This window comes from Mus pahari, chromosome 7 (assembly GCF_900095145.1).
Source record: "Mus pahari chromosome 7, PAHARI_EIJ_v1.1, whole genome shotgun sequence".
NCBI lineage: Eukaryota > Metazoa > Chordata > Mammalia > Rodentia > Muridae > Mus > Mus pahari.
Window position 1 is genome coordinate 75,846,105 of NC_034596.1, and position 16,033 is coordinate 75,862,137.

The window sequence follows — 16,033 nt, forward strand, 5'->3', positions numbered from 1 at the left end:
GTGTGTGTGTGTGTGTGTGTGTGTGTGTATTCCTTAGTTGCTTCTTCACTTTTTGGGGGCAGAATCTTTCACAGAACATGGAGCTTGCCTTCTTCAGCTAGACTGGCTGGCCATCAAGGCTCTCTCCCTGTCTGTGACCTGTCTCTGCCCCAAGAGCTGGTGCTACAGACATGTACCATCACTCCCTAATTTTTATATAAGTGCTAAGGATCTGAACTCAGATCTTCATTTTACCAAACCCTGAGCCATATCCCCAATCCCATAATTGAAGAACTTAGAAATAAGGCTTTTTTGAATGATGAGATTTCATATCCACTAGGGCTCTGTTTGAAATTCCAGGTAATAAAGAATGATGTAAATGTGAGTGTGGTACTTAGACCCTATGGTGGAATTTCAGAAGCCTCTGCAAGGTGAGGTACTGCATCCCTTTCATCCCAGGTGAGATGGTTGTTCAAAGGCAGATTTGAATTCAAAACCATACAGGTGTACATATTAGAAACTCTCTTTCAAAAGAAGAGAATGCCAGGCATGGTAGCCCAAGCCTTTAGTCCCAGCACACGGTGGGCAGAGGCAGGTGGATTTTATGAGTTCAAGCTTGACCTGATCTACAGAGTGAGTTACAGGCTAGCTAGGGCTACACAGAAAGAAAAAAAGAAAGAAGAGAAAGGGAAAAGAAAAGCAGAAGGCTCCTCACTTACCCTTGAGCACTCGTGTTTGATTTCCAGTTTCCTGAGCCAGAAGTAGTTGGGTTATTGGGTTAGAAATCCTGTCTCAGTACATAGGCTGTGAAGTGACAAGGTCTAGATGATTACATTCATCAGGGAAGGTTCTCCTTGCTGCCTTGATCCTATGCATTTATTAAAAACTAGCTAATCCTGGGCTCTCCATCGAGCTGTACGCTCAGCTTCGTTTCTTTATGCATTTAACAGGCAAATGGGAGAATACTTGCTAAAAGCAAGAAAACTGTTAAACAATAAAATAAGTTTTGCTGACAGGCAGTTTAGCATGATGATTAAGAGTATAAACTCTGGGGTTAGATTTCATAGATTCAAGTCATTTGCTCTGCCACTTAATGGCTATGTGAGGCTAGGCAAATTACTTTCTAGGCTCGGTTTCTCCAGCTGTACAGTGGGGACAATAGAAGTACCTGCCTCACAGGATTGTTGCCAGGATTAACTGAGCTGACACATGTAAAGGGATTGTAGTAGAAGGTGTAGATTACTGAGTACTTGACAACTGCTAGTTATACAGTGATGGGCGAAGAGTATTGGTGGCACCTTTCCTGTCTAGAACTTGCTGTCCAGAAACCTAGTTAATCCAAAGAACCAGCAAGTCTGATTTGTTAGACCTGAGAGTAAGCATTTGGGTTGCTCTGTATTGCCCTTGATTCTCATGTAGCTCCTGCTTTTTCTCATAAACTATTGGGCCAGATACCAGTTGAGTGCCTTTTGTTCCAGATTCAATCTTCATCATCTCTGCAAAAACATGTACCTGGACCTTTAAATGTTTTGTTTGCCGGCTGGCAGGATGTTAACTCCTTGTCAATAGAGGAGGCTGGGGAGAAATTATAAGAGGGAGGTGTTACCCTTCTGGTTCTGGCATGCTGGCTAAGCAGGCTCCTGGGCAGTTTCTTTGGCTCTGATTTCTTTAGCATGCCAGCCTCCCCGCACAATGTCAATTCCTGGCAGGGCCTGCAGTGTGCCTGGGGTCTTAACCCCTCTGGCTAGGCTTCTCTGCAGCCAGCTCTTACACTGCAGCCAGCTCTTCAGTCTAGGCTCTTGGGGCACTCAGCAGGCATCAGTTCCATTGGCACCCCTCCTGGGTGTTTTATGGAACAGTCTCCAGTGAGACACCCATGAGCAAATTCTCAGCACCCTGGAGTGCTTGTTTCCAGTGAGTTCTACCAGCATGGTAACTCAGAAACTTCTGCTGTTCATTGAACTCCAGCTATGCCCTCTTCAGCACGGTTTGGACCTCAGTCTTATTTATTCATTTTTGAGGCACTCTTACCTTTGTCCTTGGGTGGTGGCCACTCCTTTTATTTGTAACTTGTATATTCTTTAAAGTTCTTTCTAATTAGCCAATTACTTTAGCTCCCTGTTAAAGTTCTTTATATTCAAATTTGCCTGTTCAAATGACTTTATGGTTTCTCTATCTTGGTTAAACTCTAACTGATACAGCTCCGTAATTGTTCATAAAATCAAATATCACCAAGGCTAAGCAGTCACTCTCGTCTGGCATAAGATCCAGCCAGGCAGTGGTGGCGCACGCCTTTAATCCCAGCGCTCAGTAGGCAGAGGCAGACAGATTTCTGAGTTCAAGGCCAGCCTGGTTTACAAAGTGAGTTCCAGGACAGCCAGGGCTATACAGAGAAACCCTGTCTCAAAAAACCACACACACACACAAAAAGGTCCAACAGTTTAACTGGGGCAAAGAGGTATGCTCCTGTAGTCCCAGCAATGCTGGAGGCTGAAGCAAGAGGATTACTTGAGCCTAGAAAGGCCAGCTGGAACAACATAGCAAGATCCATTTCTTAAAAGTCAGTCCAATGCCATCATGCCTGGCAGCTGACCTTTAGTGTCTGCTGTGGAATTGTTAGGTAGTAATGAGAGCTGTGAGGGACAGAATGCCACCTATTATTTGATATATAGTACCAGATACTGCCGGAGCTTTCTATTTTTACAGAACTGGAAATCTGGATTTTTGTATGAAATCTTGCAAATGTTGTTTTGTGACTCAAGAGTTACACATCATCAACCCATACTTGAGTTGAGGGAGCTTCTGGATGGCCCCACGGTTTCCTCAGCTATCTACAGACAGAAGGCAGGGACTAGAGAGGAGAGAAATGCACATAACAGAGAGCAAGAAACCAAAAAGCATTCCAGAGAACTACAGAACCTCAAAGTGCAGTGTTTAAAACCATTACACAGCAAAGGAGAGCACAGCAAAGGAGACATAGATTTAGGGGTCTGCAGACAGCACAGTGTTCTTGCAGCATGGGTTCTTGCAGATGTTCGGTGCCCAGCAACCACATGGTGGTTCACAACCATCCCTAACTCCAGTCCTGGGGGATTGTTCAGCCTTCTGGCCTCCACAGGTACTAGGCATGCACCTGGTGTACATACAGGGAAAACATTCATACGGATATAATAAAGTTTAAAATATTTTCTTAAAATGTATTTATTTGTTATATGTAAGTACACTGCAGCTGCCTTCAGACACACCACAAGAAGGCATCAGACCCCATTACACATGGTTGTGAGCCACCATGTGGTTGCTGGGAATTGAACTTAGGACCTCTGGAAGAACAGTCTGCTCTTAACTGCTGAGCCATCTCTCCAGCCCCAAAGTTTAAAATCTTTAAAACATTTTTATTGATTCTTTGAGAATTTCAGTCAGTGGATTTTGATCACATCTACTCATAACTTCTCCCTGGATTCACCCCCGTCCTCATCTGGAGAGACTATCTTAATGATGACATTCAGGGCATTGCACCCTCTGATTCAACCAGAGCACAATAATTGTAATGGCTTATACTGAATTACATGCCAGCTCTGTGTTGATTTCAGTAGTAATCTTGGAGGAGGAAGCTGAGCTTCAGAGGTTAGTAAGTGCAAGGCCTGTTTATATAGTCTCTAGTTAACTTAGCAATTAAAAAAGTGTGTGTGTGTGTGTGTGTGTGTGTGTGTGTGTGTGTGTGTGCGCGCGCGCGCGCGCGCGTGTGTGTAGGTGCCCACAAGAGTACAAGGAAGTTACTGGATCCTGTGGAACTGGAGTTGGACGTGTTCCTAAGCCTCTGATTTAGGATTCAAACCTTCCCAGGCAGAGCAGCAAGCGCTCTTAACTGCTGAGCTCTCTCCGGCTGCCAGGAACTTTTGTTGCTGTTGAGACAAGATTTTACATGTAACGCTGGCTGGCCTGGACTGTCAGAGACTCACTTGTCCTCTGCTTCCTGGGCTTTCCTCCCTTAGGACAGAATCTGATACTAACCTCGAGTGACCTGGACTTGCTAAGTAGCTAAGGATGACCTTGGATTTTGGAAACCCTGCCTCACACTTTAATGGTGGGATTGCAGATGTGTGCCACCATGCTTAATTTTATGTGGTGTTGGAGATGGAACCCTGTGCTTCATGCTTGCCAGCCATGAATCCTAGCTACATTCCCAGCCCATAGTTAACAATTAAGAATAGTTTATGTGTATGGGTGTTTTGTCTGCATGCGTGTCTAAGAAAGTGGCTGATACTCGGGAACTGGAATTACAATTAGTTTCAAGCAGCCATGTGGGTTTTGGGACTCAAACCTAGGTGGTCCTCTGGAAGAACACACAGTACTCTTGACTGCTAAGTCATCTTCTGCTTCCAGCATTTTAGAGTATGGGAAGGCCTGTTTATAGTAACTTACAGATAGTTTGTGGGAAACTTAATATAATGTGTAGAAGGAAAAGAAAATAATGTTTTCCTACAGCCTAGTAGAATCACTAATAACATTTTGTCTTAGAGTTGCATTGCTTAGGTGTGACGAGACACCATGACCAAGGCAACTCTTTTCTTTTTGTTTTGTTTTTTTGTTTTTGTTTTTTCGAGACAGGGTTTCTCTGTATAGCCCTGGCTGTCCTGGAACTCACTCTGTAGACCAGGCTGGACTCGAACTCAGAAATCCGCCTGCCTCTGCCTCCCAAGTGCTGGGATTAAAGGTGTGTACCACCACTGCCCGGTCAGGGCAGCTCTTATAAAGGAAAACATTTAATTGGGGCTGGCTTACAGTTTCAGAGGTTTAGTCCATTATCATCATGGTGGGAAATATGGCAGGCAGATGTGCTGGAGAAGGAACTGAGAGTTCTACATCTTGATCCACAGGCAGCAGAAGGAGACTGCCATTAGACTTAGCTTAAGCATATATGAATCATCAAAGCCCACCCCTACAGTGACATACTTCCTCCAATAAGGCCACACCTCCTAATAGTGCCACTCCCTATGGGCCAAGCATTCAAACACATGAGTCTGTGGGGGTCATTCCCATGCAAATCACCACGCATTTTCTGTCCATTTCTTGTCCTTGTTGTTGTCAGTGGCGGTGGTGCCAGTGGTGGCTGTGTCAGCAGCAGCTTTTGGAAATAGGGTTTCTCTGTGCAGCTCTGTCCTGGAATTCAGTTGTGTAGACCAGGCTGACATCGAATTTAGAGGTCTACCTGCTTCTGTCTCCTGAGTGCTGGTGTTAAAGTGTTTACCACCACTGTTCAGCCTTCTGTTTTAATTTTTAACATGGTTGAGTAGGTGATATATGCATAATTTTATATTATCCTTTTTGTTTGGGAATTATTTCCTTATCATTTTCCTTTATTGTTCAAATTTAATATAGCCATTTTCAAATGTCTTCACTACATTCAGTCTTTTTTGTTTGTTTGTTTGTTTTTGTTTTTTTCGAGACAGGGTTTCTCTGTGTAGCCCTGACTGTCCTGGAACTCACTTTGTAGATCAGGCTGGCCTTAAACTCAGAAATCTGCCTGCCTCTGCCTCCCGAGTGCTGGGATTAAAGGCATGTGCCACCATGCCCGGCTCCAGTCATTTATTATACTGAAATTTTTGTTCTTGGCATGATAGATTGAGTGAATTTTTTTATGTCTAATACTGTGGCCATATTTCATATTTTAAGAATAGAATAATAAAGGTGGGAGGTGGTGGCCCACGCCTCTAATCTCAGCACTCAGGAGGTGGAGGCAGGCAGATCACTGAGTTCCAGGATAGCCTCTGGTCTATAGAGCAAGTTCCAGGACAGTGAGGTCTACACCAAAGAAACCCTGTCTCAAAAAACAATGGAATAATGGAGCCAGGTATTGTGTCCCGGCACACCCCTTGGAGGCAGATGCAGGTGCATCTCTGTGAGTTGGGGACCAGCTTGGAGTATACTGTGAGTTCAAGACAGAAGGGGTGCATAGTGGAGAGACCCTGTCTCCAAACAAAAATCAAAAAGAAAAAGAGAGAAAGAAAAAAGGAAAAAGGAAAAGTAGAATGATGGGTCAGAGGGCATAAATGTCTCTAAGAAGGTTCTCAATATTTTAAGAATATATTTGTCTGACAAATGCAAATGATACTTTATTTCCATAGTATTTGTTGTTCGTTTTTAAAATAACTTTGATAAGGAAAAAAGATATTTTTATTGTTTTAGTCATTCAGTAGACTCTTTATAATTACTGCTACATTTATTGCCTATTTTTTCCTAACTCCTTTGCTAGTGACTTTCTGCTTTTGTTTTTATGGTCACCTGGAAAAATCTACGTAGGATTTTTATTTTATTTATGCTCAGTTTTTGTTTTGTTTTGTGTTGTGTTTCTAGACATGCTTTCTCTGTGTAGCCTTGGCTGGTCTGGTTGGCCTCAAGCTCAGAGACCTGAATGCCTCTGCTTCTGAGTCTATGCCACCACTGCCAACTGGCATTTAAACATAAAAGTTAGAGAGAAAGGCAGATTAGTCTTTTATTTCAAGACTGGGGAAAGTGGCTTTAGTGAAGTGCATTACTTCCTGGAAGACTTCATCGAACTTTATGTTAAATGAATTAGGAAAGAGAAGTCTTAGATGCCCCTGGCCGTGGTTCATTTAAGCTGCTTCAGGCATTTCCCTACTAGAAGCTTTCTGTGCATGAAGCAGATGATGTCGAAGATAAGAACTCTGCGGAGTGTGCCAGCACCCTGTTTCTGTGCAGTGACAGGAGCAGTGTTTGCTTACAGGGGACACGGAAGCATGGGGAGGTTCATACAGCTGCCACTCAGAGCCCGGGGGCTTTGGGGTGCCTTATGACAAACAGAAGGACCTGAACAAAATTTAGATCTGAGTTACTAATATTAATGGCAGTTCATGTAGTGGCTAAATTAATATTAAGAAACGTCTCTTTGAAGCATCTTTGTAGAGTATGGAGAAAAGCTTTGTTGTTTGAACAAGAATTATTCAGTATCCCTTGGTAGCTCTTCAGTGCTTGGATCCAATGAGCTTTGCTCTAACAAATTTACTTTTTTGTTTGTTTGGTTGGTTTTTTAGGGCACTTTGATGCTTTGAGTACTAAAGTGGGCTTGGATACAAAGATTGAGACAGGAATATTTAGTATCAAAGCTTCTAAAAGCTATGGCTTATATTTGGCTGAACAGAATAATTTGTTGACTGTTTTTATGAGCAGGAAAAGAAAAACTATTTAATTTTCTTGCTGTCTGCCAAGAAAATTAAACAGACTTCAAAGCTTTGCATTGATAGTTAATGACATTGAATGCAAGCTGTTGTTTTAATTAATACAGCTGGCTGATCCTTCAGCCCAGTCAGCTACAACTGTGAAGTTCTAAAATGAGACAGCAAAGCCAATGGCACTGCACAGTTCATGCCTCTCTTGAGACAAGAGTTCATTACTCTGACAGAAACTGTTGCTTGGGGAGCTCTCTTCCCATCTTGAAATATACCTGGAATTTGTAGTTGTTCATTTAAATACGCTCTTTTAGTGATTTACCACAGGCAAAGGAGAGAAACTGCCAGCACTTTGTTAACTTTGATAAACACATAATTTGAGATTGAATCCCTGCTTGTAAAGTTATATGAGAGAATACAGGCATATAGACACCATGGAGCCAGTATTTCTAGGCTTGAAATAAATTATGTTGTATCTAAAATGGTTCTGGTGGTATGCTGGCTAGTTTTAATCAACTTGACACAGAGTCATCAGAAAGGTGGGAACCTCAACTGAGAAAATGCCTCCATGGGACTGGGCTGTAGGCAAACCTGTAAAACATTTTCTTAATGTTTGTGCGAGCATCCAGCCATTGTGGGTGCTGTGACCTCTGGACGGGTGGCTCTGGGTTCTATAAGAAAAAAGGCTGACCAAGCCAATAAACAGCACCCTCCATGGCCTCTGCATCAGCTCCTGCCTCCAGGTTCTTTTCCTAATAAAAATTGTCACTGCAGCTCATGGCAATGGTGCTTATGTCATTTGGCTGTCCTTTTCAGCAGTGTTGCCTCTGTAATGTTGGTCACCATCAACTGGCTAATGGAGAGTATCAAGCTGCATGCTAACACTTCTCGTGTGTGTGTGTGTGTGTGTGTGTGTGTGTGTGTGTGTGTGTGTGAGAGTGAGAGAGAGAGAATATGTTGTATGTCTGCTGTATGTACATACATGTGAGGATGCTATATGTATACTTGTGAGTGCTAGAGGAAGACACAGGTGTTCTGTTCTCTCACTCTCTGCCTTACTCCTTTGAGACTCGGTCTCTCACTGAACCTGGAGTTAGGCTTGGTGCCAACAAACTCTGGTGATCCTTCTTTAACTCCCCACAGCATCGGGTGACAGGCAGGCACATAGCCATGCCCACCTTTTTACATTGCTGGGATTTGAAACCAGGTCCAAATACTTGTGCAGCAAGTTTCTTTCAAGAATTCACATGTTTGAGACTTTAAGCCTAAATTGTCAAATTGTGGTCCAAATAAGTTGTAGCAGTTCACATTCATGCCAGGTTTAAGGAAATGCACTCATTGCTCCTGGTCATGAATAGTAACTCTTCTCCTATGTCTTTACCAAGTTTCTCATTTTACTTTAAGGGTTGTGGTCTCCCTGGCAGCTGATATTGGTAATCCCAGCAGTTGGGAGACTGAAGCAGGATTGCTGTGGGCTTAAAGCCTGCTTAAAGCCGGGCGGTGGTGAGGCACGCCTTTAAGCCCACCCAGCACTTGGGAGGCAGAGGCAAGTGGATTTCTGAGTTCGAGGCCAGCCTGGTCTACAAAGTGAGTTCCAGGACAGCCAGGACTACACAGAGAAACCCTGTCTCGAAAAAAACAAAAAACAAAACAAAACAAAACAAAAGCGTGCTTAAGCTGGTAGTTCCTGGTCAAGACCTTCGAGACCGCACCACTCCCCAGAGGAAGTTGATATTCTATGAGGGAGAAAGAGACATTCTCTTTTCTTTTTTAAATTGTTATTTTGTATTTTATGTGTATGGGTGTTTTGCTTGCATATATGTCTGTGCATCACATGTGTGTAGTGCTGGTTGAAGTCAGAAGAGTGAGCCAGATCCCCTGTAACTGAAGTTACAGACAGTTGTGAGCTGCCATGTGAATACTGGGAAAGGAACTAGGTCCTCTGAAGAGTGCTCTTAACTACTGAGCATCTCTCTAGCCTGAGACATGTTTTTCAATGGTGTAGCCATTGGTAAGATGCTCATGCTCTGTAAGCAAGCCCTCACCCATCTGCTCTAAGCTTCCCTAACAAACCCAGCGGATCATTAAAAAAAAGACATGGAAGTGGCAGGGTGGCTGGTTGGGTAGAGGAAAGGAGACAGTGGGACTGAAATTGGGAAGGGACAATTGCTCAGATTACATTCAATTCCATGCTGGAGCCGGTTGTGGTGGTGCACTCTGGTAGGATTTGCTGAATGAGGCAGAGGCAGGAGGATCATGAGTTTGAGGCCAACCTGGGCTATACATTTAAATTCCATGCTGGAGCAGTGCTTCAGTGCCATATGAGACTCATTACTTTGTTTGCAAGTTTTTCAACTAATAAAAATTAGCTATTTATAAAACAAACAAGTGGACTGGGATGTAGTTCAGCTGATAGAATGTGGGAAGCCTTCAGGTTGGTCCCCAGCACTGCATAAAACCAGGTGTGGATCTCATGTCTGTAATCTCAGCACTCAGGAGAGAGGGGCAGGAGGAAATGCAAGGTCATCCTTAACTAGTGTCAACTTTGACGCCAGCCTGGGCTACACAAAACCCTGCCTCCAAACGAAGAAGCAAAGAGTTGTGTTGCCCAGGTTCCCTCAAACTTCTGGGCCCAAGCAATCTTCCTGTGTCAGCCTCCTCAGAAGCCTGTGTACCCAGCTTCTGTCTTGACTGGCATTACTTACGAAGTCAACTGTTTTTCATGCTTACTGGCCATTGCAGCTGTTGGTTTCATGAATAGAAACTGTTCCCTAATCTGATGATCAGTCGGCCTTTCTAATAGTTTCTTTTGTTGTTTTTTCTAGGAGCGGCTGAAGCTGGTGACTGTGTTGGGGGCTGGTCTTCTCTGTGGAACTGCACTGGCGGTTATCGTACCAGAAGGGGTGCATGCACTTTATGAAGAGCTTCTGGAGGGTGAGAGAGACAAACCTTACTGGAGACATGTTGGCAGAAGAATTCATGGAATTTCTTCTAGATAAAGTTTATGTTTGTCCTGAAAGAGTGTTTAAGAGATGCCTTTGGACATCTTAGACGTTGCTCACATCCTTAGCAGTTTTGTGAATGCCATAGCTTGTGAACACTACCTAATATTTGTTTGCAATAATGAGTAATTTCAGTCTTTTTAAGTGTAACAGTTCTTGTGTGTGTTTGCATTTGTGTATGTGTGATACATGCACATTTGTGTGCATGTGAGTACATGTTACTATGTGTACACATGAGTATGGAAGCCGGATTGATATCTGGTCTCTTCCTCTAGTTCTCCTCCCCTTTTCTTCTTCCTATTGTGTTTACTGTTTTGTATGAGGGGGTGGTACACACATGCCATGCATGTGCAGAGGTCAAAGGACAGTTTGTGGGAGTCACTTCTCCTCTTCTACCATGTGGTCCTTGGGATTGTATGGGCTTGGTTGTACTCATTGTTAGCCTCTCAGCTGATATACTCAATCTTATTCTTTGAGACAAATTCTGGAGCTCACCAATTTGGCAAGACTGGGTGACCAGAGAGCTGCAGGGATCCTCCTGCCTCAGCCTCCTCAGTGCTGGGAAAGAGGCACACACCACCATGCCTGGCTTTTTACATAAGTACTGGAGATTGAACTTAGAGAGTTGAAAATTACTCCCTTATTGTCCATATTCTGGAAGCAATTACTAAACTAATATTTTTTTCTTTAAGTGTTTGCTAGAATTGACCAGCAAATTTATCATTTGGGCAGCTGCCTTTCATGGTGTTTGTATTAGTAATTTTTCTCATTACTGTAACCAAATTCCTGAGAAAAGCCAACTAAGGGAAGAGAGATATTCCAGCTCACAGTTTAAAGGGGTCATGTCCATAGTGGCAGGGAAAGCCTGGGTGCAGGAGTGGCTCACGGCTGTGGTGGCAGGTGTGTGGAATGGTTGGTAAATTGTATTGGTAGTTAGGAAGTGGTGAGAAAGAGAGACTCAGGCAGAGGTAGATCTAACCCTTAAGGCCTGAACCAGCAAGCCTTGTATGTATGTATATATTTATTTATTTATTTTTCAGTAAAGAATTACCTCTTTTAAAGAAAAAAAAACAACAACAACAAAAAAAAAAGAAAAAAAGAAAAAAAAAGAAAAAAAGAAAAACAAACAAACAAAAAAGATAAAAGAATTACCTCTTTTTTTTTCTTTAAGATTTATTTATTTATTTCATGTACGTGAGTACATTGTTGCTGTCACACACCAGAAGAGGGTATTGGATTCCCATTATAGATAGTTGTGAGCCACCATGTGGTTGCTAGGAATTGAACTCAGGACCTCTGGAAGAGCAGTCAGTGCTCTTAACCACTGAGCCATCTCTCCAGCCCCAAGACCTACCTCTTAAAATCCCATAACTGGTTCTAAAATAACACCAGGGTTGAGAACTAAGTCTTCAAACACTTGAGACTATAGGGAACAGACTGTTATTTCTAACCATCACTTTCTACCCCTGACCCCATAGGTTCACAGTCTTCTCATAATACAAAATGTTTTATCTGACTTCAAAGGTCCCCATAGTCTTGCAGTTTCAAAACTGTTTACAGAACCAAAGTTTCCTCTGACATTCAAGGCAGTCTCTTAACAACGAACTCCTGCAAAATCAGAAACAAGTTACTTCCCCAAAGTATACAATGGCAGAGTAAACATTTGGGAGTCAGTATGGAAGGGCAGCTCACAACCTGGGATTCACATGACCTTTTCACAGGGGTCACACATCAGATTTCCTGCATGTCAGGTATTTACATCACAGTTCATCACTAGCAAAATTACGGTTATGAAGTAGCAACAATTTTATGGTTGAGGGTCAGCACAATGTAAGAAACTGTACTAAAGGGCCACAGCGTTTGGAAGGTTGAGAATCACTTTCCATACTTCAGAAAGATCATCTCAAAGCCAACTGGAATCCTAAACACCAAATCCTGTAGTTCATGTCTAGTGACTGACTAGTCATGGTAGGATTTCATGTGCTCCAGTGGACTTGGGTAGCCCTGGCCCACAGCTCTGTCCCCTGTGGCATTTCTGGCCTGTCTTGTGTTTCTCCACTTCTGTGCTGTAGCTTTCCTCAGGAGATAGCTTGTGTTCCAGCACCTGTAGCAACACCCTGTAGCAACTCTGCCTTCCCCTCAGCTTCATGCCCAGCCCACTCCGGGAACTGGGTCCTGTCACACGTTGCTTGGCCTTAGAGGGTTTCTGAGACTTTGGTGCAAACCTTGATCAAATAAAATAAATATTAAAAAATTAGAACCAGCCATGGTTGTATGTGTCTATAGGTAACCCTTGGGCTGGGAGGGGTGTTGGAGGGCAGGGCATAAGCAAGCTGATCCTGGGAGCTTGCTAGCCAGCCCTTGTAGGCACAAAAGGGTAAACTTCTAGCTCAGTGAGAGACCCTGTCTCCAAAAATAAGGTGGCAGGCCATCAAGGTAGATGAGCAGATAAGGGTACTCGGTGTCCAGCCTGACAGTCTCCTGAGTTCCACCGCCAGGACCCACACGGTGGAAGAAGACTGACTTCCCCCAGGTTATCTTCTGACCTCCATGTGTACACCATTGCACACGCGCATTAACACCCCCCATACAAGTAAATAAATGAGAAAATACAGTGGAAAGCCATAGAGGAAGCTACCTGGTGTTGATCTCTGACTTCATGTGCATATGTACAGTTGGACACATACATGCATAACACATGCACAGACATACAAAGATTTTCAGCCTTATTTATGGAAGTAACCAGTCTTTTTGATTAGATTTAAGACCTACTGCATGAGATGGAACCTATAGTTGACACTGCTAGAGTGGCCAAGACCCTGAGACTAGGTAAGTCATGGGCCTAGGGGAAAGCCCACTACTATTATTCTGATTAAGGAATGTAGTAAACAAAACAGTTTGTAGTTATATATTGCTATAACCATAGTAGAGAGCGTGGCTGAACCCTCACTGGAAAAGCTTCTTGTTGAAGTAAATAGTAGTTAACGAAGAGACTTTGAAGCACTCTGCCCTAAGTGGGATGCCATTATCGAAGCCCTCCCCTCACGGCTCAAGGATCTTTAAAGAAGAGGCCTAAAGAGTGTAAGAGCCAGAGGAGATGATGACGCCAAGGAAACAGTGTCTCCAGACACAGCAGGGCCAGTGCTCATTCGGACTCATGGAGGCTGGGAAGGAGGCACACACAGGACCCGCACAGGTTCAGACCAGGCAAAATCCCAGCACTGAGAACGGGAACGGACACAAAACCTCAGCCATAACTGAGAGGCTGTTTGCAACTGAAACCTGGGAAAGGGAAAATCCATTTTCTCCAATGGAAACTGCATCAACACACTCCAGGGTAGGAGGTCCCATCCCCAGGAGTTAACTAACATAAAACAGATCTTATTTGTGTGTGTGTGTGTGTGTGTGTGTGTGTTTGTGTTTGGTTTGTTTCAGTATGTCTTTATATTTTATCTTGATTTTTTTTCTTTTAGTTTTAATTTTTTTGTCGTTTTTGTTTTGTTTAGAGAGAATAAATATGGAGTTGGGGGAAGTGGAGAGGATCTGGGAAGAGATGCAGGAGGGGAGAGAATTTAATCAAGATATATAAAATTTTTCAATAAAAATAAAAAAGCTTTAGCCTTTAAGCATTATTGATGTTTGAAGCATCAAACACATGACTATAAATTATGAATATCCTTTGGCTAGTTGTTAGTTACTATAATTCAGCGTCCCAACCACCTTTATGATCTAGAACTAAATTTAAATGGGAGGATATGCCTTTTCAAGTCCTCGTGTGTGTGTGTGTGTGTGTGTGTGTGTGTGTGTGTGTTTGCTGACTGATATTTTATAAAAGTTGAAGGGTTATCATTCTGCTTGCTTTAAATTTTGTGTCAACCTAGGTGTGACAGTAGTGACTTTGTACTACCGTTGCTTTTGTTGCCACTGTTCCCTCTTTACCTGGTTTCATTGGAGTGAAGCTTTGTGTGTTGTCTTGAGGGGGAAAAGCAAGATTTAGATTTGGGGTCCTTTGAAATGTCACTGCATTCTTGCATGGTGATTTGCTTCTGTGTCCAAGAATTTAAGTTGATAGGCAGTCAGAAGGTCTGTATGCCAAAAGCAGAAAAATGTTTTTATCTTGGGACTGTTTTTAGTACAACCTTTTAAACTGAAGGGGGTTATGGTTGCCTAGATTACAATATAGGAATTAGGTGTCCTTACAGTAAGTTCAGTGGCCCTTAAAATATAAATGGAAGTTGTCACATTTTGTGGTTTGTTTTGCTCTAGGAAAACATCACCAAGCCAGTGAAATGAAGCAGAATGGGGTTGCATCAGACAAAGCAGCAGAAATATCAGCTGTCCATGAACATGAGCACAGCCATGACCACACACAGCTACATGCCTACATCGGTGTGTCCCTTGTCCTGGGCTTCGTCTTCATGTTGCTAGTGGACCAGATTGGCAGCTCCCATGTGCATTCCAGTGATGGTGAGTAGCTCTCAGGCTTTCTGGGCTGTGCAGGCACTTTTGTAGTTTGGAAATTTACAAACTGGATGATTCACTCTACACCAATGAGCTTACTCAAATGCTAAACTCCTATTCTCCTCAGGTATTCTCAGGTATTTTGTTCAACTCTGGGAGCTAGTGATTTGTGGTATGATGCAACTGTTTACTGACATATCAACCCTGCTGGGCTTAAAGCAGTCACATTTGAGTGAGAGTCTACGGCAGAAGCCCCTAGCCTGTTTTGTGCTGTGGCGCCCTTAGGCAACCTAAAGCCTATAGCCCAATTATTGGAATGTTGCTCTTTAAATATATACACTTAGTACATAAGGCTACAAGAAATTGAGGCTAGCTTGGTTTCCATATAGAGTTCCACAGTGAGATACTGTCGAAAAGTTAGCCAACTACCGAACAAAAAAATCCCAAACAAACAAAACAAGCAAAAAACTTGATAGTGAGTAAATTCTGATCTGCTTATTAGATACGAGGAGGAAAGAAGTAAATAAACAAGGAGTCCAGCGGTGCTTTGACCAGGTGATCACATCAGTGTCACCAGCATTCTGCTTTGGTGTAGCTCAGGAAGCCATCAGACCATTCTCCTTTTGGATAACCCTAAACCCTGGATAAAAATTTTAAAACTACCAGCTAAAGACAGCAGAGAATCATTAAGAGCAAGCACATTTTACAGAGCATCAATATCGGAACAGAGATGCCAATTTTTATAGGATAGTAACAGCATCCTTGTGATAGAAACTCCTCCATCTTCCCTAGCATTGCTACATCTGTAATCCTAGGACTTGGGAGGTGAGGTCAGGAGGATCCAGACTCACCTCTACTACATAGCAAGTTTGAAGTCAGCCTGGACTACTGGAGACCTTGTCTCAGAAAGTCCTCAGTGTTTGTGGGACAGAACTCTGAACAACCAGAGCCCTATAAAGAAGGGAGAATACTGGTGTTGTGGGGTATCCACCAGAGAATACTACTCAGACACGGGTTTAAGCCAATAGAAAGTCTTTATTAGTCAGCAGGTGACTACACTGGGTTTTTGGGATATCAGTATAGATAGCCCTGAGCCTTTCTCTTAAGCACAAAACCACACCCTGGGTTGACACTCTTCAGCTAGCAAGAACAGTTAGTCAAAAACAGAACTGTAGAATCCAAAAGCAAAGTTAGTATATTTAGGGACTTTGATGGATTAGGACTTTGTTCATCTTTTGGCAGGTGGTGCTGCCTGTGTGCTGGGTCCCAAGGCCTGAATGGGTACTTCCATCATGGTGTCAGTTGTGCTAAGGTCTGGGGACATGTTACAGTAGAACTCAGCCCCAGTGTCTGTGAGTAAGCTGTTCAGGTCTCTTGCTCATTTGGGCAGACTCCAAGCAATTA

General features: G+C 43.1%; 1 protein-coding gene across 2 annotated transcripts in view; it reads left to right on the top strand.

The window, feature by feature from the left end:
* The window catches only part of Slc39a9 (solute carrier family 39 member 9), a 41,292-nt gene that overhangs the window by 9,633 nt on the left and 15,626 nt on the right, over positions 1-16,033 (top strand). For both annotated transcript variants that reach the window (XM_021201714.2, XM_021201713.2), the window contains exons 2-3: positions 9,992-10,100; positions 14,435-14,635. In XM_021201714.2, the coding sequence (XP_021057373.1) occupies positions 9,992-10,100; positions 14,435-14,635 (310 nt within the window). The remainder of the gene's footprint in view (positions 1-9,991; positions 10,101-14,434; positions 14,636-16,033) is intronic.